At 53.7% G+C, this 27,578-nt stretch overlaps 2 protein-coding genes across 3 annotated transcripts in view; one reads left to right on the forward strand and one right to left on the reverse strand.

Annotated features, from left to right (window-relative positions):
- Window positions 1-582: 582 nt before the first annotated feature.
- On the reverse strand, window positions 583-18,922 carry CRABP2 (cellular retinoic acid binding protein 2). 2 transcript variants are annotated; one of them, XM_053278365.1, is made up of 5 exons: window positions 18,714-18,922; window positions 18,171-18,497; window positions 5,847-6,025; window positions 2,788-2,904; window positions 583-1,693 (listed from the first exon to the last, which is right to left on the reverse strand). In XM_053278365.1, exons 2-5 carry the CDS (start codon window positions 18,238-18,240, stop codon window positions 1,643-1,645), a joined length of 417 nt encoding a protein of 138 aa, XP_053134340.1. In that variant the 5' UTR covers window positions 18,241-18,497; window positions 18,714-18,922; the 3' UTR covers window positions 583-1,642. The 2 variants fall into 2 exon arrangements, with proteins under 2 accessions (XP_053134340.1, XP_053134339.1); XM_053278364.1 differs by lacking the exon at window positions 18,714-18,922 and having other exon boundaries at window positions 18,171-18,644.
- METTL25B (methyltransferase like 25B) overlaps window positions 8,440-27,578 on the forward strand; it is a 62,376-nt gene continuing 43,237 nt past the window's right edge. The window contains exons 1-4 of the mRNA XM_053278348.1: window positions 8,440-8,713; window positions 15,571-15,732; window positions 15,960-16,122; window positions 24,707-24,878. The gene's annotated coding sequence lies outside the window, so the exon portion shown is untranslated. The remainder of the gene's footprint in view (window positions 8,714-15,570; window positions 15,733-15,959; window positions 16,123-24,706; window positions 24,879-27,578) is intronic.

The raw sequence follows: 27,578 nt of genomic DNA on the forward strand, positions 1-27,578 counted from the left end.
AGGAGGCATTTCATTAGATAGGACAGAAATGGATATTTCCCCATCTAAGCTGAGCCTCCGACTCCTAAACATCTTAGAAGCTCAAAAGTGACCAAATCCTGTCCACAAGCACATCCAGAAAGCTGCCGGCTAGGACAGCTAGCATTCAGAGGCCCAATCAGGGAATTCATAATTAGATCGTTCTTGTTAGGGAAGTTAAAAATGTCAAGGGCTTTATTGATTTAAAATGTGCGTGTTACTTATCCTGGGTTGTCGAGATGGAGGCAGATAAGAAATCAAAAGAAAAACCTAAGATGGGACTTCTCAAAATACTCTGAACAGATGTGTTTATTTTTAAAATGTGTATCCTATCTTCCCTTCGAAAAGGAATGCACCAAAGGCCGAACTCTCTTGCGTATTGAGTTCTGTACATATATTTACACAGGGTTAGTCACTTTGCGGCTAAGGGAAGGAAGAGTAGGCAGACAGATGTGCCGCGAAAGAAAGAAGGGGATAGACACAGACAGGCAGAGATAGAAGGAACACCAATCAAGCTTAGCAGATGTGCACTAATCCTGCAAACCACAAGACACAGCTCCAGGGTTTTGTTTTTAGGAGACATTTATTAGCAAGAAAGCTGAAGATCAAAGAGGTGGGCGGATTCTGCACAAATAGACACAGTGCTGGTTTGTCACGGGGGAGGTGGTTTTCGCGTCTTTCTTTTCCCATGCAACAGTCACAAATAAATACCTCTAAAATCACAGAAATGATTAAGACAACAGATCTAGAGAAAGAAGAGCAGGGTTTTTTTTAATTTGTGAAGTGCGGGGGGGGAGAGCAGAATGTATCTCAGCTAAATTACAGCTCTTACTTTTTTGGCAACTGAGGGGCAGGGGCACCCCAAAACCTTCTGTATAAAATAATAGCCTTCAAGTCAGTTTGCGGGGAAAGCACATCAACTCCCTGACCAGAGCACAACCCTTTCCACTTCTGGGGTTCAACAGGCAGGGCACAAAGGGATGAGAAGAGGGCAACTTGCCCCCCAACCCAGTTGCTCGTTTGGGGGTTGGAGGGATTAGGAAACCAGCTGCTGGCCCCTTCTCCCCCACCCCATCATTGCCCGAGGGAAATTGAGGAGAAGAAACACCACCATGGGGTGCGCTTCTTGGACCCCTGCCCTTGAGGGTCTGACCCTAAATTCCACCGAGAGCTTTCTAAACAAGGGAAGCCTGTGTCTGTTCCCCAGAGGGCTGCTTGGGGACATTCCCCCAGGAGCTGTGGGTCATCGCGAGTTTAATGTCACTAGGACAGAGCTGGCTTTATCCATCCCAACAGCTACCCGGTTGGGGCTGGGGGAATGTCATGAGAGACCTCCAGCTTGTTCTCTTAGTTGGGTTTTGCTGCTTGTAGAGCCTCTGAACGTGGAGATTGAGAGAGAGAGAGAGATGGGTCAGGTGGTTTTCTGGAGTGGAGAAATGCTCTCCTGCCTGCCATAGAGACCCTGGGTTGCTTTTGGAGGGTGTGCTTTATGGCCGAGGAGTCAAGGTGGGCAGGCTGGGATCAGCCCAAGTGGAATCCGTGGTGACCTCCCTATGTGGGGGTCTGGTGCTCCCGAGTGCCCTCCCCCGCCCCATACACCACCCCCCACCCCCCAGCAGGCCTCTCACTCCCGGATGTAAATCCTCGTGCAGACAACATCATCAGCCGTCATGGTCTGTGGGGGGAAGAAGAGAGGAAATCAATGAGGCAGAAGACAAAGAAATTGGCACCACATTTCTCAGCCGGATGAGGGAAGAGTGGCTTTGGATGTGACGGAGGTGTGAGACACAACAGGAGAAGAAGCCCCAAACCCACCCACCTCTTGCCCTTATAGGAACATCAACAGCTGCCTCCTGCCCAGTTAGATGTCCTTTGGTCCATCTAGCTGACTTAGTAGTGTCTTCACTGACTGGCAGCAGCTCTCCAAGGATACAGGCAAGAATCTCTCCCAGACCTACTCAGGGCCTGAACATGGGTCCCTCTGCACGCAAGCAGATGCTTTTCCCCTGAGCCATGGGCCCATCCCCTAAAGGGAATACCTTACAGCGCTCACATGTGGTCTCCCATCCAAAGGCAAACCAAGGCAGTCCCTTCGCAAAGGGGACAGTTCATGCCCGCGGTCACAAGACCGGCTCTATACCAGAGAAGGAACTCTCTGATCTCACCCCCCCCAAGCAGCAGCGGAGAAAGGGACAGGCAATCTCTGCCTCTTTTCCCCTTTGGCGTCTCTGTCACCACCAAAGCAGGCCACACCTCACCTCGTCTCCGTGTTTCTATTGCTTTTCTAGAACATCATTACTCAAAGCAAGCCCGAACCTTCACAGAGGCAGTTGAAAGCAGACAGAAGATCAACACACTATGGAAGCATCCTAGAGAGCAGGGCCTGGTGGTAGCAAGCATGGCTTGTCCCCTTGGCTAAGCAGGGTCCACCCTGGTTTACATTTGAACGGGGGACTCCATGGGGTGGGCACTGTAAGATCTTCCCCTCAGGGGATAGTGGGGCTGCTCTGGGAAGAGCACCTGTCTGCTTGCATGCAGAAGGTTCCAGGTTCCCTCCCTGGCAGCTGCAGATAGGGCTGGGAGAGACTCCTGCCTGCAGCCTAGAAGCTGCTGCCAGTCTGTGTAGACAGTACTGAGCTAGATGGACCGAGGGTATGACTCGGTGTACGACAGCTTCCTATGTTTCCAGGGCTGTACAACTTGGGCTCTCCAGCTGTTGTTGGACTACAACTCCCATCATCCCATCAGTGGCCCTTTGCATCTCCTTACCAGAATCAACTCTCCATCATTGGTCATTTCTCTGGACCAGCCGGTCTTGGGCCCTTCACCTTTTAGCAACCGCTGCTCACAGACCATTTTGTTGTCACTCTCCCATTTGGCCAAGCTCTGAAAGAAAGAAAAGAAAAGGCCGTGAGAGAACAAGGACGATCTCTGGCACATGCATCAAAGGAAGGTGTGGGTTTTATCACCCAGCAGGCAGAACAAGCTGGCTGCTTGCAAATTCCCCCCACTTCCCCATCAGGCCCGTGGTCTCAGGGGCTCATCAGTCAGGGGTTTGCAGGGACCTGGAAAGGGAAGGCGTTAAAGGCAGGAGGGAGAAGTGGCTGAGAAGTGCCCCCTGCACTGCCGTTCAGACCTCGGTGGTACGTAAACACCCCTGCAGTCCGGATGTGCAGTTGCTCATGGCTAATAATGTCCCCCGTCCCCCCCGCCCAGCTCTCTGGAACAGATCTGGGAATCGGCAGAGGCGTACGTATGTGTCCTGCTGCCAAGGTTTAAATTAAGAGTCTCAGAAAAGCCATGTTGGACTGGACCAAAGGTCAACCCAGTCCTCGCGCCTCCTGCTTCCAACAGTGGCCAACCAGAAGCCTCCAGGAAGCCCACCAGAAGGAAACAGACTTCCTCTGTTTGCCTCCAAGGTAGTGGCTGCTGAGAGGTAGACTGCCTCTCAACACGGAGGCTCCACATAGTCATAATGGCCATTAATAGACCTCTCCTCCTCCATCTCCATGAGATCCCTTAATACTCCTTTAAAGCTATCTAAGCCACCACTACGTCTTGTGGCAGGCGTTCATGGGGCTGGTTTGTGAAGTTCCCCCACAAGTCACCCACGCAGCCTGAAAAACACACCACCTCTCCTCATCTTGCTCACAGGAATAAGAAGTGGGGTGCGGTGGGAGTGTTGAATCAGAGAGCAGAGCTTTCGATATGATCATCCTCTTATTGGTGTGACTGACAGAAGCCATTCAAGTCTGTCCCCTGGATTTAAAAGAACACCAAATGCGTTTCGCCCCAGGAGCCTTCCCCTTGGTAGCCTCAGTAGCAAGCAGTCAGCATCTAATATTTACACCCCTCCGGATAAATCATCTAGCTCTGTTCTAGAAACTCCCAGGTGGGGCCAGAAAAAGAAAAAGGTTTTCCCCTCCAGGTCACCCACTCTAACCCATTTGGAAATCTCAGCGGTCACTAGCTGAGCAGTGGGAAGACAGGGGATTTGGGGGGAGTCCAAGTGTGGGCGGGATCCAGGCCTTCCCAGTCCCAGCCAAGAGATACAATGAGAAGCAGACGTCAACTGAGCCCCTAGTCATTCCTCGTCGCCTTCTTATTCTTCCTTTGTTTAAATTTATGCTCCAATCTATTTTCATTAAGAAGAATTCAAGGTAGCTAAACGAAACAATCTGATGCACAAGTGGTTGGGAAGGGGTCTTTCTGATCCTCTCTCTCTTGCAGAGTGGTTGCCTGTTCCCTCTCTGGTATCCGCCCCCATTGCCGAAATTGTAGACTTCAGCCCCCTTGGGGCAGTCCCACTGAGGGGTGTAACCACAGTTCTAATAACCGATTTCTCTGTGTGGCAGTCGGTCCTCCAAACCAGGGGTCAGCAACCTATGGTGTGCATGTCAAAAGTGGCAGGCAAAACGATATTTTGAGTGGCACTCTTACTGCTGGGCCTCCACAAGGCCAGGGGGTCCCCATGGGGGGGGTTGCCTTGCCCTCCTTCGCCCCCGATTTCCAGCACGCAGCCCCTCAAAACCAGCCCCGCTGCTGTGTCAGAGAGAATTTCAGCCCCAAGGGTGGTTTTCAGGGGCTGCATGCTGGAAATCGGGGGCAAGGGAGAATCAGGGCAGCCCTTTGTGAGGGGGGGCAGAATCTCAGCATTATGTATTCCTGGCACGTGGAACCTTAAATGAGAGTGACTCAATGAGCCTTTAGCACAGCACTTCTGCTCGGTTTCCGACCCCTGCTCAAAACGATAAACAGGCCTAGTTCCCCCCTGTCTCCAGCTGCTTCTCCTCATACCATATTGCCCCTCTTTCCCAGCATCTCCTACCTCTTCCCCCTCCCCGAAGCAGCTTTCATCAAGGAGGAGACGGCACGTCCGCAAGGCCCGCCAGCAACACACTCAAGAGCAGCAGAGAACAGGAGCACAGAAGGGCCCTGGACCTCTGTGAGCAACCCCAAGCCTCTTTGCTCTCCTTTTGAGGAGGAAGCGGAGGAGAACGCCCGTTCAAGGAGACGGAGGGGAACAGGGCGCTTTCCAGATTACCCAACTACAACCGGGGTAAAATGCTCCGGCATGGCAGGGTCGTATTCACCACGAACCCCAGAATCAAAACACCCTACAAGGGGAAAACACAGCAACCTTTTTGCGACACACATGCAATGTCGTATCGCAGCGATTCAATCCGAAACGAGGCATCCGAAACGTGAACGGAACCCTGCTGGCAGCGTAGGGACAACACAGGCAGTACAGAAGGACACCAATCAGATAAGCAGTGACCCCATTGTAGGGTCTCATCTGGAAAGCACCCAGGAGCCTTCTCCTCGCCCCGCCCCATGAGAGGGTGCCTTCCAAAGTTCAGGGCACTTCTTTCACTTCCCCGGCCACAGCCAAGCAGAGAAGAAAAGCTGGTTGCCCTTGGAGGAGAGCCACAGCAGGGTCTCCACTCCTGAGGCAGCTACAATTCATCGCAGAGAGAAAGACTGGATCCCGATGGGAGTCTTGGTTGCCGGAGGAATCAAAGGGCTCCTGCAAGCAAGTGGGCATAGCAGCTGCATTGTTGAGGGAGGGGTCGAAGGGCACCCCCCCCATCTTGGACTCTTCATTCCCCGCAAGAGAATGCATCTCCCCCTTCCGCCCTCTTTCCCCTACAACATCAAGCCTGATCTTCAGGCTGTGGGTATATTATTTACACAGAGCCAGTACCATACCAAGTTAAGGAGGACAGTTCTCTGCCCCTAGGGGCTTCCAATCGGCAAAGGTTCCCCAAGACGTGCAGGTTCACAGAGCCTGCAGCGTCCCGTCCCCCCACCCTCCCAAAGCACCTCACCTTGCAGGGTCTCCCGTCCACCGTCTGCTCCTCAAACTCCTCCCCAACCTTGAAGTTGATCTCCGTGGTGCGCACGGTCGTCGAGGTCTTGATGTAGAAAGACTCCCCGTCCTGCTTGATCTCGACGGCGGGCTTGGAAGCAGCAGCCACCGCAATCTTCCGGAGCATCACGTTGACGCCTGCAAAGAGACGGGCCCATCGGATTAATTACGGGCCCCCTTCCTGTGGTCTCAACCCACCCCGGCTCACTCTTGTCTGCCTTCTGACCTTCCCGTTTGAATCTCCTGCTCGGTCCTCCGAGGTCTCCTGTCTTTTGCTCGCGGAGAAAAAGCAGCCAGGAATTTCCAACCCAATGGGCCTGCCCGGAAACATAAGGGGGCTTCGGCATAGATCCCGTCCGTGGCCACTCAAACCTGGCTGGACCAGTAATTGCCACATGCCAAGGCAGTTCACATGACTGACATTATGGGACGAGGAGCCTATTTAATGGGCAGCTGGGAGAGCACCGTTTTCCCCGATCCTGGCAGGAGGCTCCTCCTATCCTAATGCTGTTGGTATGAACGGCCCTACTGACTGGGGGTGTTCTGAACCGTGGGTGCTCTATAAACGGCATCATCCACCCACCGGGATGGAGTGCAGAGAGTGCAGAACTCTGTTCCGAAAGTCTTTGCATTGGTCTTACAGTCCCAACTCAAGGTGCCAGTTCTCATGATTTAGAACACAAGAGCCCTGCTGGATCAGGCCCAAGGCCTCTCCAGCCCAGAATCCTGTTTCCCACAGTAGCCCACTAGATGCCTCTGGGAAGCCCACAGGCCAGAGATGAAGGCACGCCCTCTCTCCTGCTGTGGCTCCCCTGCCACTGGCATTCAGAGGCATCCTGCTTCTGAGCCTGGGGGCAGCCGTTTAAGTGATCTGGACGCTGCCTCTCTCAAGTGCCTTATCCTGAATGGATCTCCCCGACTGCTCTAATGGATGGGCATGGTCCTGCTGCAGGTTAGGAGCATAGGAAGCTGCCATACACTGAGTCAGACCCTTGGTCCCTCTCGCTCAGTATTGTCTACACAGACTGGCAGCGGCTTCTCCAAGGTGGCAGGTAGGAATCTCTCTCAGCCTTATCTTGGAGATGCTGCCAGGGAGGGAACTTGGAACCTTCTGCTCTTCCCAGAGCGGCCCTATCATCCCCTAAGAGGAAGATCTTGCAGTGCTCACACGTGTAGTCTCCCATTCAAATGCAAACCAGGGCAGACCCTGCTGAGCAAAGGGGTGCTACCACAAGACCAGCTCTCCTCTTTGACTCGGGTTAGAGCCGTGCAGGAGCCGCGGCCCGCCGGACGCTCTCCAGTGTGACGCCACCCAGGAGACACCCCACAGATGTCCCCCTTCCGCTCATGTTGCCACCAGGCGAACACCTGATCCATCCAAGGCTTTTCCTAGTCATGCTGCCGACAGGCCCTGGTTTGCGGGTCACATTGGTCTCTCTCCGCAGCTGCTCTGGCAAGTGCCTGCCTTGCTTGTTCAAACTCGACCCTTGCTTTAAATCTGCCACCGTGTCCCAGCCATGCCCTCTGCATGCAAATCCGCAGGGCTCCAGCCCAGCGATGAGCAACAGCAGTGCTCCGGGAACGGCCGGGGAGCGCGTCGGCCGCTCACTCGACACTTTGCACATTCCCCGTCGCACCTTTCTGGAAAGGTTCCAAAGGGAGACTCCCTGTCCAAAGCTGCGGAGCTGGAATCCAGAGGCAGCGCTCCGGCTCCAGTTCTCCCAGTTGGGGCTGGGAGCGGCTTTTGGCTGGCGACAGAAAGCCATTGTTCCTCGCCAGGTTTCATGGACGCGTTATTGGCCTCGGATTTGCCAATTCATGACCAGCTGGGACAGCGTCACACCCACCCAGACTGGAGCGTTTGCTCTTTGGAATGAATCACGTTGAGATCTGGATAGCAACAGGACACACACCCCTTATTTGCACTGCTTGCTATTGTAACATCCCCACTCACCACCTCCGACTGGGTTCATGTGTCTGGGTATCTGGCCCCTTCTCTGTCTCTCTTGAAGACATTATTACAGACTCCCCTTCTTCCTCCTGCATTTCCCTCTTGTCCGATTTCTTTTGTCTCTTTCTTTTTTTCCTAAGGCAAACCCTTGTATTCTCGAACCCTTTCCCCAGCTATGCCATGTTTCCCATTTCCTTCCAACTCTGACCTCATTCTCTCTCTCTTTCTCTCTCTTTTCTTTTTAAGACTGTGAGTCTGCAGACAGGGACGTGTGCTCTATTTCTGTCCAGCTCCAGGCTCATATTAGTTAGCACTTAATAAATGACGGTATCTGCCAACTGCAGATGACAATGCCTGGTTCCAGCGACGTGGGCTCTGGCAAGAATATATTTCTTAGTCTTTATGGTGCCACCAGTTGTTTGAATTGTATCTCACTGCTTGTTTTTAAGCAGAGAAAAGACGCATATTTGATAAATAGCTACATAATTGGCATCAGGATCTTGCAGGGCAGCTGGTATCTTGGAAGGGCTTTCATTTGGCAGCTGAGCTCTTACACAGCTGATCTTACTTCTCTTCTTTAGGACCCCTCAGTGGAAGAACCAATTCTCAGTAGCCCTGGAAATGGGAAAGTCCAGGAGGGAAAGGAAGCTAACCAGAGGCCATTGGAAGGGAGTTTAGTTGTGCCGGTCAGCCATCAGCATGCCTACTGCCCACCTCCTTCCCAAACAAGTCCAGTGGACAGAGACCCCACAGGAGAGTTGGAAACACAAAGACATGTAATGGAGTGTCCTTGGAGATGAAGCCATCGCTCGATGGTAGAGCATCTTGCTTTGCATATAGAAAGTCCCAGGTTCAATCCCTGGCAGCATCTCCAGGTAAGCCTGGGAAATACCCGTCTGGGAAACTGGGGAACTGCTACCAGCCAGAGTTATATTATTATTATTTTTAAATTTATACACCGCCTGTCTCCAAAGGCTCTAGGCGGTTCACAAAAACAAAGGAGCAGCAGTAAAGTAAAAGAGTCGGCAATACTGAGCTAGACACATCAAGAGTTTGACGGCAGCCTCCTGTGCTCTTGCCTTGTGTTTGTGGCAGAGGGGGTTTTGGGACTCAGGGATGCGACCTCAGTGGCAGAGCATCTGCTTTGCAGGCAAAAGGTCCCTGGCAGCATCTCCAGGTAGGGCTGGGAGAGATGCCTGCCTGGAAGCTTGGAGAGCTGCTGCCAGTCAGTGCAGACAACGCTGAACTAGATGGACCAAGGGTCGGACTCAGCAGACGGCAGCTTCCGATGAACCTCTCCTTGTTTTCAGCTGTTCTTTTCTCCCCTTTGTGTCTCAGGGAGCTGGGTGGGAGCTCTCCCGCCTACTAGACCCCACCACTACTACTAGCCCCCACCCTCAGGGGACGTGGGGAGTGCAGCATGCAAGGTCTTGTCGATGAAGTCTGAAACCTTGGCGATGCCACATCGGCAAAAGAGCAGCCCCCCCCCCATGTGCCCATCTCTGGGGGATGCTGCCCAGAGGAGGCGAATCACTGGGAAACACCAATTGTGCAACCTGTCGAATACAAAAGCTTTCTAGAGAGGAGAGCGTGTGTAATCACAGCTTTGCGCAAGCAAGCAGTTGGGCAAGCAAGAGAGGAAAGCCAGGACAAAAGGCAAGTGTGACGTGGGAGGGAGTCTCTCCAGAGCAATCAGGGCATCTCATTCACTCCACTGCAAGGGGGCTTGTTCTGTGAGCGAGTTTGGGGGGGAAACTCTGTGGGGAAACTGCCAGAAGCCAGGACCACAGGGTTGTTAACACAGGGCCTGGAGCAAGACTCAGACTCACCAGAAACCCTTGTGCTTTCCTCCCCACCCACCCCACCCTCCGCAACACCCAGCACTCGGGCTTCCCCCAAAGAAATTGATCCGCAGTAGATTCAGAAGCGACAAAAGGAAATCCTTCTTTGCCAGTGCATCATATGGAACTCCCTGCCACAAGATGGCCACTGGCTCAGATGGCTTGGACACGTTCACCGAAGAGGAGGAGAGGTCTCTTATCGTATTTACCTGAATCCAAGACTAGTCCTCCCCCCAAGTTTTTTGATATTGGAAATCGGGAGGCTGTCTTAAATTCAGAGTCCTGTTCCTTTTTAGTAAATGCAGGTATAACTAGTATTTGTACTAGGAAAAAAGGTTCGGGGCAGTGTACAAATTTGATAAATAAATAAAATTTAATCTCGACTTTTTAGGGGGTCGTCTTAAATTCAGAGTCCTCTTCAATTCGGGTAAATACGGTACATTTAGCAGGGGTGGAGCAACTGTCCCTGTCCAGCCCCAGCAGAGCATCCCTCCCATGGCTGTTGCTGCTGTCTGCCTTTCCATTTTTAAGAGGCAAGACCTTTTGGGACAGGGAACCATCTTATGTATCTGTTTATCTTTCCATGTAAAACCGCGTTGACAATCTTTGTTGGAAAAACGGTATATAAAATTTCATAGTAGTAGTCAAACATCCCAAGCTATAATGGCTGAACGCAACCTCCAGTTTCAGAGGCAGTCTACCTCCGAATGACAGCTGCAAACCGTGGGAGAGAGCTCTTCACCCACTGCTTGTGGGCTTCCCAGGACAGGCATCTGGGCTGAGGACGGACTAAATGGACTTTTGGTCGCATCCAGTCTCATGTTCTTAATTGGATTCCAAGGCTCACATCGGGTTTGGGTGTCAGCGTTGTTTGCTTTTAAACGCACTCTGTTTTAATTCTGGTAATTGAGCGTGCACAAAGGGGCCGTTGTTTTTGCTGGTCCTGCCCCCCCGCCGCCAAAGTGCATCAGGAGAGCCGAGGGGCCTCACCCTTTCGGAGGGAGAAATGGGATCAATCACCACATCTCATCTCCCCCCGCTTCTGGGAAGAATTATTGTTATGGGAAATATTGTTCCAGAGCCCCGTGGCCATTCGGAGTCTCGGGTGTTGCCAAGTTTCCCTTTTTGAAGACTGATTACAAGATGTGAACAGAGATTGTAATTTTATTAGGGGAGCGGCAAGGTTAAGGCCCTTGTTAAAAAAAAAAATTGGCTGCCTGGTTTTTTTTTAAAAAGGGGAAATAAAATGAAATAACAGGGCCTGGAGCATTTCTCCAGGCCCGTGGCCATTTCTGAACAACGGCAAAGCAGCTGCTCTTAACGCTGCCGCTGAACATTCACATATGCGGAGAACCTCCCACACCAAGAAGTGCAGAGAAGAACCAATTGCAAGCATGAACGGTCCCCTTTGCTAAGCAAGGTCTGCCCTGGTTTGCATTTGGATGGGAGACTACATGTGTGAGAACTGCAAGATATTCCACTTAGGAGATGGGGCCCGTAGCTCAGTGGAAGAGCTTCTGCTTGGCATGCAGAAGGTCCCAGGTTCAATCCTGGCAGCATCTCCAGGCAGGGCTAAGAACATAAGAACAGCCCTGCTGGATCAGGCCCAAGAAGGCCCAGCTAGTCCAGCATCCTGTTTCCCACAGTGGTCCATCAGATGCCGCTGGAAGCCACAGGCAGGAGTTGAGGGCATGCCTTCCCTCGGCCGTGACTCCCCTGCAACTGGAATTGAGAGGCATCCTGGGAAAGACTCCTGAGCCTGAAACCTCAGAGAGCTGCTGCCAGTCAGTGTGGACAATCCTGAGCTAGGTGGAGCAAGGGCCCGACTCAGTAGAAGGCAGCTAACTCTACAGGGCCTTTCCCCCATTGCTCGCCTACCAGCAAGTAGCTTTGGAGGTGGGCTGCCTCCGATCACGGAGATTCCACGAAGTTCTGCAATGTCACCACCACTGCTGGGCCATGCCCGATAAACAAATAAATAATCCCTACGGCAGGAAAAGCCCGCCTTGCCCGTGTCAAAGCCCAGGAAGCAAGCGAGGCTTTCCAGCAGGGGCTGCACCCCATTGGCCCTGCAGCCGTCCCCATCACCCCCAGGCACAGTGGCCAGTAGCCAGGGATGGTGGGAGCCCAGCCAGAGGAGGGCCGACGACGTGGTGGAGCCCTCTTGGTCCCGCCTCTGGAGCATCCTTCTGGAAGCCGAAGCGCACGAGATCGGCTTCCCTCTGCGGGACTAAGATGCCCATAAAACAAGACCGACCCCCCCCCCCCCGCCCCAGGCTTTGTAGGAAAGAACAAGGGTTTCTTAATGGTTGGCAGGTTTATTTCCCCTGCAGAGGTTTCCCCTCCACTCTGCTCCCTGCCTAACCCCAGCAGCATCTGAGCCTCCTTTCCACCCTCAAATCCAGAGCTGGGGGCAGGGCGGCGAGAGAGAGAGAAACCCGGTGAAATACAAGTACGTGATAATTATCCTGAAATATGTTACACATCCCCCCCTAACCTGGAAAGTATTTGCTGTGACCACCTCATTGCTTTGCTGAGAAGGCGGGGGGGGGGGAGGCGATCGCTCTGCCTGCCAAACTGGCAGACTCCGGGGGCCGGGAATCCTTCTGCCCCACATTTTGAGGGAAAGCCTTTCTGAGCCCCAGGCAGGCTTATGGAGGGCCCGCCCCACATCGCGCCCCCCCCCCCAGACCAAGCTAAGCCTCATTTCCTTCACCTCCATTCTGTGTGGGAGGGGAGGGGGCTTGCATTGTTCTTCTTGCACCTCCCAAGGAGGTGCTCTCCATGGAAACAAAAGAAAGCAGGGAGGGAGGGAGAAACAAGAGAGGGGATTCTCCATTGTTCTCAGAGAAAGAAAGAGGTGGTGGAGGGGGATCGGCACTGCTCCCTTGGTGGAGGGAGGAATTTTCCATCCTTCCTGCTGAGATGCTACAAGCTTTCCCAGTCGGAAGATGGACATTTTACACTTGCCGCCGCCGCCCTTCAGACCTGCTAGAATCTAAGCTTTGGTGGACATGCCGTTCAGCCTAGATCACACGGAGGGGATGCTCGATCTCTTCTTCTTCTTCTTCTTCTTCTTCTTCAGGCTGCTAGCCCTCATTGTTAATGTCAAATGTGTCACATTAACAAAGAAGGAAGTAGCCAAGGAAGGTGTGTGTGTGTCTGTCTGCGCGCACACTCGTATATGTACATGCACCTTTGGATCAAGTGCTCTGTTGTAAACTGTCCCCTCCCCTGCAGCAAGGGGAGTTGCTGGTTCCCCAGTTGCTGGCTCCCAGTTTAAGCCAATTTTGGATACTGAAATGCCTGTGAGTTTGGAACTGGCCTTTGCGTGCTGGTCTCAAGCGCATTGGAGGGCAGTCATTTCTAAACACACACACACACACACACACACACCCCGCCGCCACCTTTGGGCTCGTCTTTCACCACCTCCCAATCACCCAGCAGTCTGGAGCTCTTAGCAGCAGCTCACGGCGGGAAGCGTCAGGGGCCCGGGCCAGTTAATCACACGCCTCCTCCTGCCTCCTCTTGTTATGGCTCACACATTGTTTGGCAGAGAGGGGAGAGCTCTTGCAGGCCTGCCCAGCCTCCTCCATGGGGGGGGGGGACAGGGGGGAGAAAGAGGGCGTTTATTTCAGGAGGAATCTGTCCTAAGAGAACCCAGAGAGCCAAAGGCCTGAGCATCCCAAGGGGCGGCAAGCAACAGCCCAGGACACCACCTCCAGGCTTGTCTTTCACCGCCTCCCAGTGGCCCAGGGCACGGCGAACTCTTAACAGGGTCTCAGGCTCTGGCCAGAGGCAACAGGGCAGGGCCCCTCCCCAGCGAAGGCTTCTGCAAGGACTGCACCCCATGGGATCCAGGGTGCTTGTTAATTAGCCCCCCCCACCAACGAAAAACCTGCCGTGGCCAGGGGTGTCGCTAGGGGAGAAGGGGCCCGTGTCTGCCCCTCTCCCCAGCGGTGTGAGGAACACAAGCGCAGCCCTGCTGGATCAGGCCCAAGGAGGCCCAGCTAGTCCAGCATCCTGTTTCACACAGTGGCCCACCAGATAAGAAGACCATGAGGGAAACAGGGAGGGCTGGAGCCGGGTTCTTTGAACCCATCCGCTCAATTCCAGCGACACCCCTGGGCCAGGACAGAACTTGGGTTCCAAACAGCTGCACCTGCTTTCCATCCGGCACAGACCCATAACCGGGGGCGGAGGGGGGCACGAGGGCAGGCTTGCTCCCCCCCCCAGATCTCCCCCCTCCCATTTTAACAAGCAAATAATTTTTCAAATAACAGAATGTTGTCCGCACTAGGACCGGTGGGGGCCAGATAAGCTCCTCCCACAACTTTTGGGGGCTCCCCCCCAGTTGTTTAGGCTGGCTCTGGGCATGATCCTGCATTAATAACCTCCCCCCCCACCCTGAAAATTGTAAAAAAGAAAGACCAACCATGCCCTGGGTGCTTCCTAACACCCTGCATGTGCAAAAAGGTCTCCTCCACCTGTGCTCCTGCCTCATCAGGGCTAGCAGCAGCCTTGCCAAAGAAGCCCCTCGCTCCCCACCCAGCAAGCCCCTCCCTCTGCTCCCCAAAGCTAGGATGGACCTGGGCATTTCAGCAGAGACGCCCAGGGCTCGAGAGAGCGAGAGTGGACTGGCGCCCCAGCCACAAAACACCCGCCTGCTCATGGATTTAGAATACCTCCCGGCTCCACTCGCTCAGGCAGGCCAGCCCCCAAGCAGCTGTGTGGGGCAATCCCAGAAGGTGGCTGGGGTGCAGCATCTGGACGAGGCTCCAGGCCGTGAGAGATCTGGGGGTGGCACCTCCCGAATCACACAGCCCAGCGCTGGCCTCTGGGCCCACGGTGATCATCCAGAGAACTGGAAGAGCACTCCCAGAAGGGGCATTCAGCCCCACGCTGGAAACCCGGTGGTGGCCGGCCTGACACCCTGCCCCAATCCCCCAGGAGAGGGAATGCACCACAATTCTATCTTCAAAGGCAACACAATGAGGAAGGCTCAGCTGTCGTGCACACGGGACAGGGCCTTCTCTGTGGCTGCCCCCAGACTCCAGAACGCTATTCGCTCCTCGGTCTCCATCACAGCTTTTAGAAAAAGTGTAAAATCTTGGCTTTTTGCCCAGGCATTTATTGGGTTCTCTGCTGCCGCTCTTTATAGTCTGTACTGCTTTTATGCTTTTGTTTTAAATTTTTAATCAGATTTGTTTAATATTTTTTTTCACTTAATATTTTAATTGTGTCTTTTTGACCATCTTGTGTTTACATTTTTTTGCTGTAAACCGCCTTGGGATTGCTTTAATGAAAGGCGGTATATAAATTTAACAATAAATAAAATAAAATAAAATAAACCCCTGGAGAACTTGGAAATCCCTGCCTGGGTGCAGCCTGGAGGGCAGGTCACACAGAGATGGGTTCTCTTGACCTTCTGTCTTTCCACCTCCCCCATTGGGGTTCCTGCCCTTCCTCCCTGGAGCAGCTCCGTTTTTAAGCAGTTGGCAACAGGGAGGTCTGCATTCCCCCACTCCTGCATTTGGGGCATGCTGGAAAGGGACTTCCAAAACCCTCTGCAGATATCCAGGTTATGACTCACCACCCGTCTCGGCACAGGCAGATTTTCTAGGGGTGTGTGTGTGTGTGTGTAACACAGCGCAGCCTGAGTGAGCATCACAGAAGCAGCTGCAAACTCAGCTCGGCTCGCCCAAATCCGCCAGAAAAGCGCAACTTCCGCCAACTTAACCCATGTTTTTAAGACGGCTGTTGGGATCAGGTGTAACAGTGCGCCAAAGTTCCTGCTGCATCCCAGCAAGCGCTGAAATGGGGTGGGTGGGTGGGTTAGGATTTTAGTTCTTTAAAGGAATATTTATCTCTCGCTTCCCTGCTTTTTAAAGGTCTCCCAAAGGGGTGAACACATCTCAATACTGCCTAAAGAAGAGCTGGGTCTGTGAGCGAGTCCTCCTGCAACTTGTTCCCAGAAGTGGCTAAGCAGACGCCTCTTGAGAAGCCCACACGCGGGACAGGGGAACAGCAGCGCACCTGGCTGGCACTCAGAGGTAGATCACCACAGAACATGGATGCTCCATCTTGCAGTCGCCACAGAACGGCCTCGCTTGGGTTCAGGTGGGAGGGAGCCCTTTCTAACAACAGCAACCAGGTTGATGTTGCTGGGAAGCCTACAAGCAAGCCTCAAAGGAGACGGCCATCCTCTAGGGCTTGTCCCCAGCATCTGGGGTTCAGGGTGCACTGCTGCTGAACATGGAGGTTTTCCCAATCTATTAAGCCGTATAGCAGCTGGTGGCCAGAACAGTTGAGAGAGAGAGAGATCTTGACTGAACATAAAGAAGCAGAGTCAAAGGAGAGCTAATTCACAAGAGGTGCTCTTGAGGATGGACTGCCAAAGCCGAAAGCCACAGCACGATTCGGGGATGGAGTGAATCAAGAAGGTAAGAGAGCCCCCACTTCCAGCCCCCAAAGGATGGGAGGGGGGCATTTTTAGCTGGGATGGCTCAAGAGAGCCATCTCCACCCTGCAAGCCAGAGCCTCCTCCCCATTGCAAATGCAGTCTCTCAGCTGAGCCTGCCTCACAGGGCTGTTGTGAGGAGGAAAATGGGGCCGCCTTCAGCTCCTCGGAGGAAGGTCCGGATGCGAAATGGAGAGAACAAAGAATCTGAACACAGCCCTCCACCGCTGCCTTTCCTGGCCCCTCCCCACTTTCTCCTTCATCTGTCTTGTCCTGCGCCCCACCCCAGTTTGGCTTTGTCCTTTCTTGAGGATTGCAGCAAAGGCAAAGCTTCTCAATCTTGGTTCCCTAGAGGGTGTTGGACTACAATTCCCATCACCCCCAGCCACAATGGCCATCTGGGGACCCACGTTTGAGAACCCCTGGATTCAAGAACTCTGTTGCCTCTTATAGAAGATCTGTTGAAAAATGAGCCTGGGATCGGGCCAATATAACCAGGGGTACAAACCTCCACTTGGAACAGACCCAGTAGAATTACATAGGAACACAGGCAGCTACCATATACTGAGTCAGACCACTGGTATTGTCTTCACAGACTGGCAGCGGCTTCTCCAAGGTGGCAGGCAAGAGTCTCTCTCAGCCCTGTCTTGGAGATGCTGCCAGGGAGGGAACTTGGAACCTAGATGCAATTCCCAGAGCGGCTCCATCCCCTAAGGAGGGGAATCTCTTCCAGTGCTCACACTTCTAGTCTCCCATTCATAGGCAACCAGGGTGGACCATGCTTAGCTAAGGGGACCAGTCCTGCTTGCTACCACCAGACCAGCTCTCCTTTCTAAGCATCATCATCATCCATCATCATCATTATTATTACATCTATATCCTGCTCTTCCTCCAAGGAGCCCAGAGCGGTGTACTACATACTTAAGTTTCTCTTTCACAACAACCCTGTGAAGTAGGTTAGGCTGAGAGAGAAGTGACTGGCCCGTCTGCACAGACTACTGTGGGAAAGAGGATGCTGGATTCTTGGCCTGATTCAGAAGGACCCCTCATGGGTCCTTCTGCTCTGGTGTGTCTCCCCCAGAAGGACCATAGCCCCCCACCAAGACCTCTCCCAAACACCGGCTGAGCCCCGCTTTGGCCCCATGTGGGATGGACCTGGTTTCTCCAAATCAGAATTACAGGATGTAAACCATCTTCATTGACCACTTGTCGACCCCAGAGTCCTCGATGGGGTTGTCAGGGCAAAAGGGGTGAGAAAATGGCACCTTGTCCCCCAAGGACTCACAATCTGGGTGTGGGGGGGGGGAGAAACTAAGCAAAGCCCACCAAGGAGAGACCAGCTGGAGAAGATGCTCTGCTGGGCTGATCAGGGAGCTTCTCTCCCGCTGCGAAGGAGGAGCCATCCCTCTCCACCAAGGGGCCCCACCAGTAGGGATCATCTCTCCCACCAAAAGTGGCCAAGGCAAAGCCAGGAGCCACAGCCACCCAGCACCTTCTTCTCCCTCCCTCTTGGGTGCCCCAAACACCCCCACTGCGGCCAGCCCCCTCATCGGAAGGGAGAGGGAGGCGGGGGCTCATCATCATCACCGCCGCAACCCTGGAGCCTCTTCTTGCTCCCAAGACGGCTCCAGTCGCTGCCACAGGACGACTCCGGAGCAAGCGCTTGGAAGTGCCTGACTGCTTTTCTCAGCCCCCCCCCCCCGCCCCCGCGCCAGGCCACCCCACAGTATTTCGCGCCGGGCAGCCGCCGAGTAGCCGTGGAGTCTCCTCGCTTAAGTTAGAACGCTGGGCAACCTTACACACACACACACACACACACCCTCTCTCTATATCTATATCTAGCTCGACCCCAGACTGAGCGCAAGCACATGGTGGCAGCAGGTTCCTTTTACGCACCGCCGGCGGCCTGAGTCACCTTCTATTTCTTCACCCCGGCCGCCGCCCGCAACCCTTGACTCAGCCCTTCCCAGAGATCTCGGGCGGGGGGGGGGGCGGCGGCCAGGGAGAAGCGGCCCCGCAGGAGAGGCTCACCCAGCGCCTTCAGCAGCTCCTCGAAGTTCTCCGAACTCTTCATCTTCCAGTTGCCGGAGAAATTGGGCATCTTGGCGGGGAGGGAGGCGGGCAGGGCGGCTGGGCTTCAGGGCGCGCAGGTGGCGCTTCTGCTGCCTCCAGTCCTGGGGCAAGAGGAGGAAGGCGGCGGCGGCGGCGAGCAGGATCCGGCCGGCAGCAGGTAAGCGCGCTCAGCCCCTCCAGGGAAGAGAAAGGCAGGCGCCTGCTGCAGCTGCCCTCTGCCTCGCCTCCGCCAGACTGCTGGGTCCCTCTGGCCGGCTGGAGCGCTCCTGCTGCTCCGGCGCAACCCTGCAGCCAGAGAATGAATGGGAGAAGCGGCCGCTCCTTCTTCTCGCAATCCCTCGCTCTCTCCCTCTGGCTGCTGCTAGGTTCCCCCTTATGTGCCTTCTCCTCCCCATCTAGCCCCTCCTCTGCCCCATTGCCTTTGGGAGGAGAGAGAGAGAGGCGTAGCAACACGGTCCACACCCACACGCCCCCCAAACAAGCCCTTCCATCCAGGCCCACCTGGTCGACTCCCGCTGTCTGACCCTTTCGCCAAGGAAGGATGTCGCCGCCCTCCTCCTCCACTCCACCTTGCTGGGGCTGCTGCGAGGTTCTGCCTGGCGGGCTGAGATCCCTGGATTCAGCGTGGTCCTGCTCTGTCTGGCTCTACCTCCCTCCCTCGTGAACTTTAACAATCGTCCGCTCCTAAACTCCGCTCTGGCACTCCACGTCTGCTTCCAGAAAAAACAGCGCCCATCTGCCTGGACGCTGCCTGTTTTGATGGCGGGGTGTGTGTGTGCGGGCGGAGATAAATCGGTTTGGAAGCACAAGGTGTGCCAGGCCCTTGCGCACTGGAGCCATAAACCACAGAGCGGAACTGGAGACAAGTGGCCGGCAAAACTGACAAAGAGTGTGGTTGTGGCCCCTTAAAGACTTGATGTATTGGAAACTGAACCCTGGAGCAACTTTTAATGGCTTCAGCTGGGCTCTCATCATAGCAGTGTGGCGATCTCGGAAGGTTGTATGGGAGAGAGATCGCGGTGGGTTCTCTAGAGTGAGACAGTGACGTGGTTTCCTGCGTGTGGACGGTGGCATGTGCGGGAACGGAGGCCGAGGGAAAGGCCAGTCATCCAAGCAAGGGATGTCAGCAGCTGGTCAGATACATCGTCTCCGCCATCCCTCAGTAGACCAGTTTGCATGGAGGGCTGGAAGAGGACAAGGCCATCTTATGATGAGCACTTCACTGAGATGGGATTTGAAGCCCGGATTTTCCATGCTCTTCCGAACCACTATGCGATGCCAGATCCTCATCCTTTTAACTTTTTATCAGTACTGCTTCTCTGTATATAGAAGCCTTCTCCAACGCACGGCCACAAAGCAGAACTGGAGAAGAGGGTACCCCCAGCCCTACAACAGCCCTCCTGCTACAGGGCTGGCAGGTGGGGTGGTGGTGGGATTGGCCCAGTTCATGTGTCTAGAACTCACTGAACTAACCCAACTGACACACACACCCCTCTGATGCCCAGCGTGGATTTATGCCCACTCAGCGACTTCTGCAGCGTGGTGTAAGGTGCTGAAATGGGAGAGGAGAGCAGGGTATTCATAGGAAGGAAGGATGAGTTGAAGAGACCTTTGAGATCTGCAGAATGAAAGAACCCCTAGCTAGTGCCCAGTGTCGTCTTAAAGCTGCACTTCTGCAATTTGTGTTTCTCTTCACAATGTGCCCCGTATCTCCAGTGGTGATGCCAAGGAAGGAAGGAGGGACGGACGGATGGACAGACGGACGTAGCTAGGGGAGAGGGGGCCTGTGTTCACCCCATTCCCTGGCGGCCCCTAGGAGTGAGGGAGATGATGAAGAAAATAGGGAGGGGTGGAGCTGTGGGGCCCAGGTTCTTTGAACCCATCCACAATTATAGCTACACCCCAGGAAGGAAGGCAATAAATAAATAAATTTCAGGGCCTGTTACACACATTGACGTTCTGCATTTTCCATCACGGATTGCGTGTCCAATTTCCTCTGTTTTGCCCCCAAATAACTATGAAAGTAATGATTGATGAACTGACACATCTGCGTCAAGAAACGGGCATGCAGTTAATTTGGACATGACTTATTAGGAACATATTCAGTTTTTTAAAAAAATTTAAATAATCTTCAACCAGCACTGAACTCTATCAGTTAAGACAAGTCAGAGGAGCTGGAATTAAAGGGCAGACTTGCTGTGTCAGCAGATTCATGCCCAGGATGGGATGCACCAATTTCCAAGCCAGCTCCGTGCCAAGGAACGTGACGTGATGCCAGAACTGCAACCAGACACTCCTGGCATGATTTATTTTCAGGACCGGAATCTTCAAATTAGACAGGGGCTGCTCAGAGCAGGAATTAGTCCAACATTTGCATTTTGGGTCGACGTGCCCAAAATGCATGTTGATTTGGATTTGGAATCATGCCCATTCAAATGAAGTTGGGTGTTGTTGTTTTTTTAAAAATTAAAGTTGACTTAGTTGTGCAAAAAACATGGGTAACCTTTGGATTGGCACATTTCCTCCCAGGCAAGCTCTGTGTGTGTATGCCAGTGGGGAGGGGGGAGGGTATTCAGCAACCTCCAAAAGGGATGTGTCCTCACCTGCCCAGGTTCCAACGTGGGTCGCCCGGGGAGTGCTTTGGGGAGGCAGAAAGTGCCAGAGCTGCTGATTTCCTACCTGGCCGTCCCTTTGAGCTGGAGGAGCAATTCTCTGGTTATGTAGCACTGCTTGGGCATTTGGAGCCTTCCAAGAGATTTGGACGTAGCACGGCAAAGGGCCCTTTCAGAAGGGTTTTCCAAAGCATGAGGAAACCGAGGGCCCGATTCCCTTCACCTGTGGGCTGGGTCACTTTGACTTGGGACTGGTTCTCACCGGTCTGGCCTTCCTCTCACAAAGGGAATCATCTGATCGAGGGTCAAAAAAGCACACAGGTTACATCAGAGTTTCCCAAACCTCGCCCAGATAACACCAGCCCATCAAAAACAGCCGCTGTGGGGGACGTGCAGCTCTGCCATTTCTACCAACACCCAGTCCACTCCTGGGCTCAATTCAAAGCACTGGTTATCGCCTTTCAAGCAGGGCTGAGCAACTCTGACCTTCCAGCTGCTGTTGGACTACATCTCCCATCATCCCTGACTATTGTGACTGAGGATGATGGTAACCCAGCAGGAGCTGGAGGGCCAAGGTCGTGCAGCCCTGCTTGAAAGCCTTAAGCTGTCTGGGATACTTAAAGGACTGGATCCTAAACGATACCTAGAGGCCCCTTTTGATGTGCTGCACTGAGCCTGTGGAACTCCTTGCTCCAGGACATCTGTCTGGCTCTCACTGTGATGCTTTCTTAGCAGATTTCTGTTGTTTTGGCCAGTCTTTGGTCTGATCAGATTTCCCCTGCCTTTTATGGTCTGTAATTGATTTGGGCTTTATCTGTTCATCTTCTCTGCTGATCCTTGTTCTGTTCTCATGTTTGTTGTGTTTGGGGCTGATTGCTTTTAAACTCTGATGTCAAGGCTGGATGATATATTTTAGCAACAAGAGACAGCGGCAAATTTTTATTTTATTTATTTATTTTTACATTTATATCCCGCTCTTCCTCCAAGGAGCCCAGAGCGGTGTACTACATACTAGATTTTCTCTTTCACAACAACCCTGTGAAGTAGGTTAGGCTGAGAGAGAAGTGACTGGCCCAGAGTCACCCAGCTAGTTTCACGGCTGAATGGGGATTTGAATTCGGGTCTCCCCGGTTCCTAGTCCAGCACTCTAACCACTACACTGATCTTCCAAATTGGGGTTATCTTTTTAACGAAAGGCGGTATATAAATGCAAAAATAAATAAAATAAATAAATACACCACGCTGGCTCTGACTGTTGGCATTCATATTTTCAAGGGGGTCACATCTACATTTCTTGGTCTCTGTGGCCCTGTGTGCGTGCAGCCTGAAATGTGTTTTGAACCTAGTATTATTATCCAGTCTAACTCCTCCTGCACGCCATCTTAAGAACCGAAGAGCTCTGGGGATTTCCCAGAATGCTCAACTCTCTCTTTCCCCACCCCCTTTTTCTATTTTGTTCTTCGGGGGGGGGGACGAAGACCAGGGCCTCCACACACCCTGGGGAGCCCCCAAATAGTCTGTCCTGGGTGGTGTGCTTTGTGCCCTCAAGAGCCTACATCTTAAAAAATGATGCTTAACTTGCAGTGGGGTGTGTGTGTGTGCGCGCGGGCTCCAAAGGCCTTTAGGTCCAGGCTCCAAAATTTCCTAGGTGCACCTCTGGCTGGGTGCAGCTGTTTCCAAAGGAGTGTCAGTTCACCCAGACCACTCCTAGGAATCCAGGGTAGAGAAGGGATATGTGTGTGAAGCAGGCTCAGAAGTGAAGGCTAGCTCCGGGCTCTCCTGCCTGGGAGGGCTCTGTGAACTGAAGCTTGCTTCCGGTCTGTTCTTCCAAATGGAGAAGTTGCTCTACGAAGGAGTCAACACATCTGATGGAGTTTCGACACATCCCGAAGGGCTGTATTCCACCCTCTGGAGCAGATCTGGCCCAGGGCTCTGATTCAGCCAGTTCCAAAGCAAAAAGCAAATTCTGGCTTGGATCTAGCTGCCGCCACAAAACCAAAACTCAGACATGAAGTTCCTAACCGCAGAATTTAGCTGAGTCAGAGAAGCGCAACTTTCTTTGGAACCTCAGGAGGGTCAGCCGGAAAGTCCCACGTCACTCTCATCGCTCACATCGATGACCAAATGTAATCCTCCGCATCTGTCCCACAAATCCTGTTTCGGAAGCCAGTCACATCTTGGGGCACTGAGTTCTACCAGTGAATTGTGCAGCGTGTGGAGCAGAAGTGCCTGGAGTCTGTCTGTCCATGCGTGGGCGTGCCCGTGGGACCTTCTCGACCGGTGGGTGGGTGGGTGGGGGAGCAAAACATACAAAGTATTCAAACAGAAATCAACAGGGAATATTGGCTGAATCCAAGGGGGGACAACTGCCCCACCTTGCCCCCACCCCCCGGATGCCCATGGGTCCATGTCTTCTTTCTCTTGGAGTCAGAATAACTTGCCACTCAGAGTGAGACGGCCACTTCTGCCATACACCAGAATTTAGGAGGAAAGGACGGTGTGCCGATGGTCACTGTGGAAAGGGGCCACACCCACTTTTGCTAGGGGCAGGGTCCTCCTGGGGCGGCAGCAGAGGCAAGGGACCGGTGGGGTAGGCTCAGTTTCCCATTCATTGCTTGATCAGCCACGCTGGCAGGGCCTGCTGGCAGGGTTCCCATATTCTGAATACCCGTCAGGGCCTAGAAGGACAATAGCGGGCAATGTTGGAGGAGGCAGCGGCAGGGAGGAGTTTCCCCCTCTCCGGTTACTACAATCCTAAGACTCCAGTTACTGCCATCATTGTCCCGAAGGATTGGTGCAACCAGATGAATTTGGGAGGGGGGGCACTACGCCACACCTCTCCCCTTCCCATCACATGGGGAAGAAGCTGAAACTGCTCCTCCGAAACCCGACCCACCCATTCTCACGGTGGGGACTTTGCTCCCGATGTCATGGCAGGCCTTTTTAGCGGGTGTCACCATGGGCTTCCACACAGCTTGGCTTTCCGCAGGGTCCGCAGAGACCCTGCATTCTGCCATAAGCCCCGTGCTGCGGAAGCATTCGGGGCTGGGGACACTTCAGAAATTAAAACCCCATGAAATTGTTCAGGTGAGATTTCGGAGCACATTTGATCACTGTCATATACTGCTGTTCAGCAAAAGAAAGCTCTCAAAGCGGTTTCACAGAGCAAAAGGAATAAGAGGATGAAATTTGATTTCTGCCCATTCAAATTGGTTGATTTTTTTGTGGGGGGGGGTGGAGAGTGATTTGGGGAACCTCTTACAATCTCATCTCCTGAGAGGAGAGCTGGTTTTGTGGTAGGAAGCAAGAACTGTCCCCTTTGCTAAGCAAGGGCCACCCTTGTTTACATTTGAATGGGAGACTACATGTGAGCACTACATGTTAGATATTCCCCTTAGGGGATGAGGCAGCTCTGGGAAGAGCTTTTGCGGGCTTGCAATCAGAAGGTTCCACTTCCCCTTCCTGGTCTGTTGGCATCTCCAGAGAGGGCTGAGAGAGACTCCTGCCTGCAGCCTTGGAGAAGCCACTGCCAGTCTGTGAAGACAATACTGAGCTAGATGGACCAAGGGTCAGACTCAGTATATGGCAGCTTCCTGTGTCCCATCTTTTCCGTGTGGCTTGTTTCAAAGACACTCCTGCAGAGCAAAACTCCATGCCAGCCAGCAAAGGCCCTGTGTGAGCCAGACGGGTCCCTTCTAGCCAGCCACACCTGGTTCTGTCTGTTCCCCACTCCCAAGCGAACCTGCCCCACACCATCCTCTGAGGCAGACGCACTTCCCAGAGGGGACAAGCCACTGTTGGGAGTTGCCCTCCGTTGCAGCCGCTGGGCTTGTCAGGCTGGAAGATGCAGGTTTTTATTTTTATGCTTTTATTTATTTTTAGCCTCTGAATGTGCCTCCTCGGCAGGGCACCTGCTGGCAGACAAGGAAGGCACTTTGGCCCTGGTGCCAGGCCAGACTTGGGGTCGAAGAGCCAAACCCGGGAGGCCAGCGCAGCTGCAAAGCAACAGTGCCGTCTGGAGGCAGAACCCGAGAATCGTTTCAGATCCCTGACGGTAAGGAAAGCCGGCCTGCCGGGCTGTGTGGGTGATCCTTTCTGGAGAGCAAGGGGGACGACACCCGCTTTTTGCGCCTTTGGAGGAAGGGCGGGATATAAAATGTTTTTAAAAACCCAGAAAAGAAGTGGGAGGGGAGCTGTTCTTTGAAGGCGAGAGGAACCCCGTTTTTGAATTGCTGCTCTGTTGTATCCCTCCCACTCCCCGTCCCCTATTGTGTGCTTTTGGGTTTGTACGCTGCTTCAATCCACTTGGCAGAGATGGAGTGCGGTAAAAAATCCTTCAAATAAATAGAGAAATAAAGCATTTGTAACTGCAAAAAGGAAAGAAGGAAGGAAGGTAGGTTGGTTCTTGAAATAGTCAGAAATGATGGGCGCAAAGAGCACCTCGTGATATCATATGGTAACCAGTGGATACGGAAACCTCTCGGCTCTTAGCCTGCGGCCAGCTCAGAAGAACTACAGGGTGACATATAAGAGGATGTGGAAAGTACAAGAGGGATGCGATAGCAGGTCCCCCAGCATCCAGAAAAGAAAACTCTGCCAAAAGGAGATGCTGCGGGGAGGGTCCCAGAGTGTGGTCTAAAGACGCCCCATGCAGCCACCTTACTGCAGCGACGCAAGTCTGGGTGTGGCCAGTGCCTGGGTGGGAGACCCACGGATGCTACCTTTGGGGCCGAGATTCACTCCCTGGCAGCATCTCCCGGTAGCATTGAGAAGAGCCCTGCCTAAAGCCCTGCAGAGATGCCGCCGGTCAGGGTAGACTGCACTGAGCTGAAGAGACCAATGGCCTGACTCCGTAGAAACCAGCTTCATGGCTTCCTAGGAGACGGGTGACAGGCTGCAGAGGGTCTCTTGGATCTAGGGGGCTTTTGCTGGGGCTGGGAGTCTCAGCTGGGACATGCCTGCCCCGCCCTGGATCAGAATCTGTGTGGGTCCTCCTGAGAGTAGGATCTCCACCCGTCCGCCCTCTCCCCCACTCGTCACATCTGTCCGATCCCAAGGGCGCCCCTTTCTCCTCTTGCCTGAACACCTGATCGATCGGTTGCCATTCATGGTTATGGGGAGGAGTTCCAGCAGCCCCTAGAGAGAGTACTGGAGCGGGGGCAACTTGTGTCAAGAGACCTGAGCTCGATGGACCAGGGGTCTGCCTCTGTATAGGGCAGCTTCCTATGTTCCTAGATGGCGGGCGGGGGGGGGGATCCGTTTGGGCATTGTGAATGGGAATGATGGGAGTTGTAGTCCAACAGCACCTGGAGGTTGGAAACCCCTGGTCGAATGAATGACATCGTTTCGCAGCGGGACGTGCCAGGCCTTGCAGAACACACCCCAGAGAGAGTGACACGGTCCCCGCACGGTAGACGGTTTTTAAGGCACAAGAGCCGCTTCTCGGACCTGACCTTGTCCCTTCACAGGGAAATGAGGATTTTCTTCTTCTTCTGATGCGTGAAGTTTATTTTGGCTCCAGACTAGGGGCCAAGTAAGAAGATTAACTGCTAATGCAGTGTTTTTTTTTGTTTTTGTTTTTTAAGAAAACCTGGGGAATTAGGCCCCATCTCTAGTCAGATCAATTATTACTGCTGTTGCCTTTGGGTTGGTTCCAGGACTTGCCAGCCTGGGGAGGAAAGGGAAGCGATGGTGGGCGGGCGGCGTCTCGGTCTCCCATTCCCCAGTTCACAGGAAGTGCTGGAAATCGGATCACGGCAGCTCCTCACCTGTGTGCTGCTGCAGCGGTGCCCACCCCCTTCGACTGGAAATCCCCAGACGGATGGGAAGGAGAGGAGAACCCCAGTTCCAGGCGAGGAGGACAAAGAGGCCGGCGGAGTCTAGACGTTCCAGGGGGACCTTGTGGGAGCGGCACGGCCAGGAGGCGCCCTTGCTGTCAGTCAGCATCAAGAAGTCCCCCCCCCCAGCTCTGTTTGCTTAAATCTCCCCCCCGCCCCGCAAAAGGCCACGCATGATTGGGCAATTCAGGAGGGCCCCCACCCCCATAATCCCCGAGGAATGAGGGTGTGAGATACCAAAGGGGGGGGGCGAGGCAGTCGCCCAGGTCTTGCTTTCTGTTCTCTGTGCCTCCCAAGCCTTGTGACTGAAGCTTCCATCGATCGGCTCGCGCCTAGAAGACGGAGGGGTCACCTGGCCTTCCCAAAGGACGCCAAGGGGGCTGCCCCCCCACCGCCCGCCACTGTCAGCACTGCAAATACTTGCAAAACACGCCTTCAAGACCCTCGCAGGTGGTGCCACAAAGCTCCCCCCCTGGCCTGGCCCGCGAGCAGTCATGACTTCCTGCATCTCGCCAGCGTGGTGTAGTGGTTAGAGTGCTGGACTAGGAACTGGGGAGACCCGAGTTCAAATCCCCCTTCAGCCATGAGACTTGCTGGGTGACTCTGGGCCAGTCACTTCTCTCTCAGCCTAACCTACTTCACAGGGTTGTTGTGAAAGAGAAACTCAAGGATGTAGTATACGGCTCCTTGGAGGACGAGCGGGATATAAATGTAAAAAAAAATTAATCATCATTATCATCATCATCATCATCTCCGACACAAGCAGCGGCCCTTGTCATTGGCCTGCTTTCAGGGGAAACACCCCCCCCCCAAATGGCTGCTCTCTCTCCAGCTGCCACTCAAAGGCTCACGGTCTGCAAGCGGTGCCTTTCTGACGGCAACATCTGCTCATGCATCAGCCAAGTGGGATTCCAAGG

Source organism: Hemicordylus capensis, chromosome 14 (genome assembly GCF_027244095.1).
Source record: "Hemicordylus capensis ecotype Gifberg chromosome 14, rHemCap1.1.pri, whole genome shotgun sequence".
In the NCBI taxonomy this organism is placed as follows: Eukaryota; Metazoa; Chordata; class Lepidosauria; order Squamata; family Cordylidae; genus Hemicordylus; species Hemicordylus capensis.

Bases quoted from the DNA above. Each gene is read 5' to 3' on its own strand.
- CRABP2 (XM_053278365.1), bottom strand. From the start codon at position 18,240: ATGCCCAATTTCTCCGGCAACTGGAAGATGAAGAGTTCGGAGAACTTC. The intron at 6,026-18,170 runs GTGAGCCTCTCC...GTCTCTTTGCAG, and splicing joins GGAGCTGCTGAAGGCGCTGG to GCGTCAACGTGATGCTCCGG. The intron at 2,905-5,846 runs GTGAGGTGCTTT...TCTTTCTTTCAG, and splicing joins TGGACGGGAGACCCTGCAAG to AGCTTGGCCAAATGGGAGAG.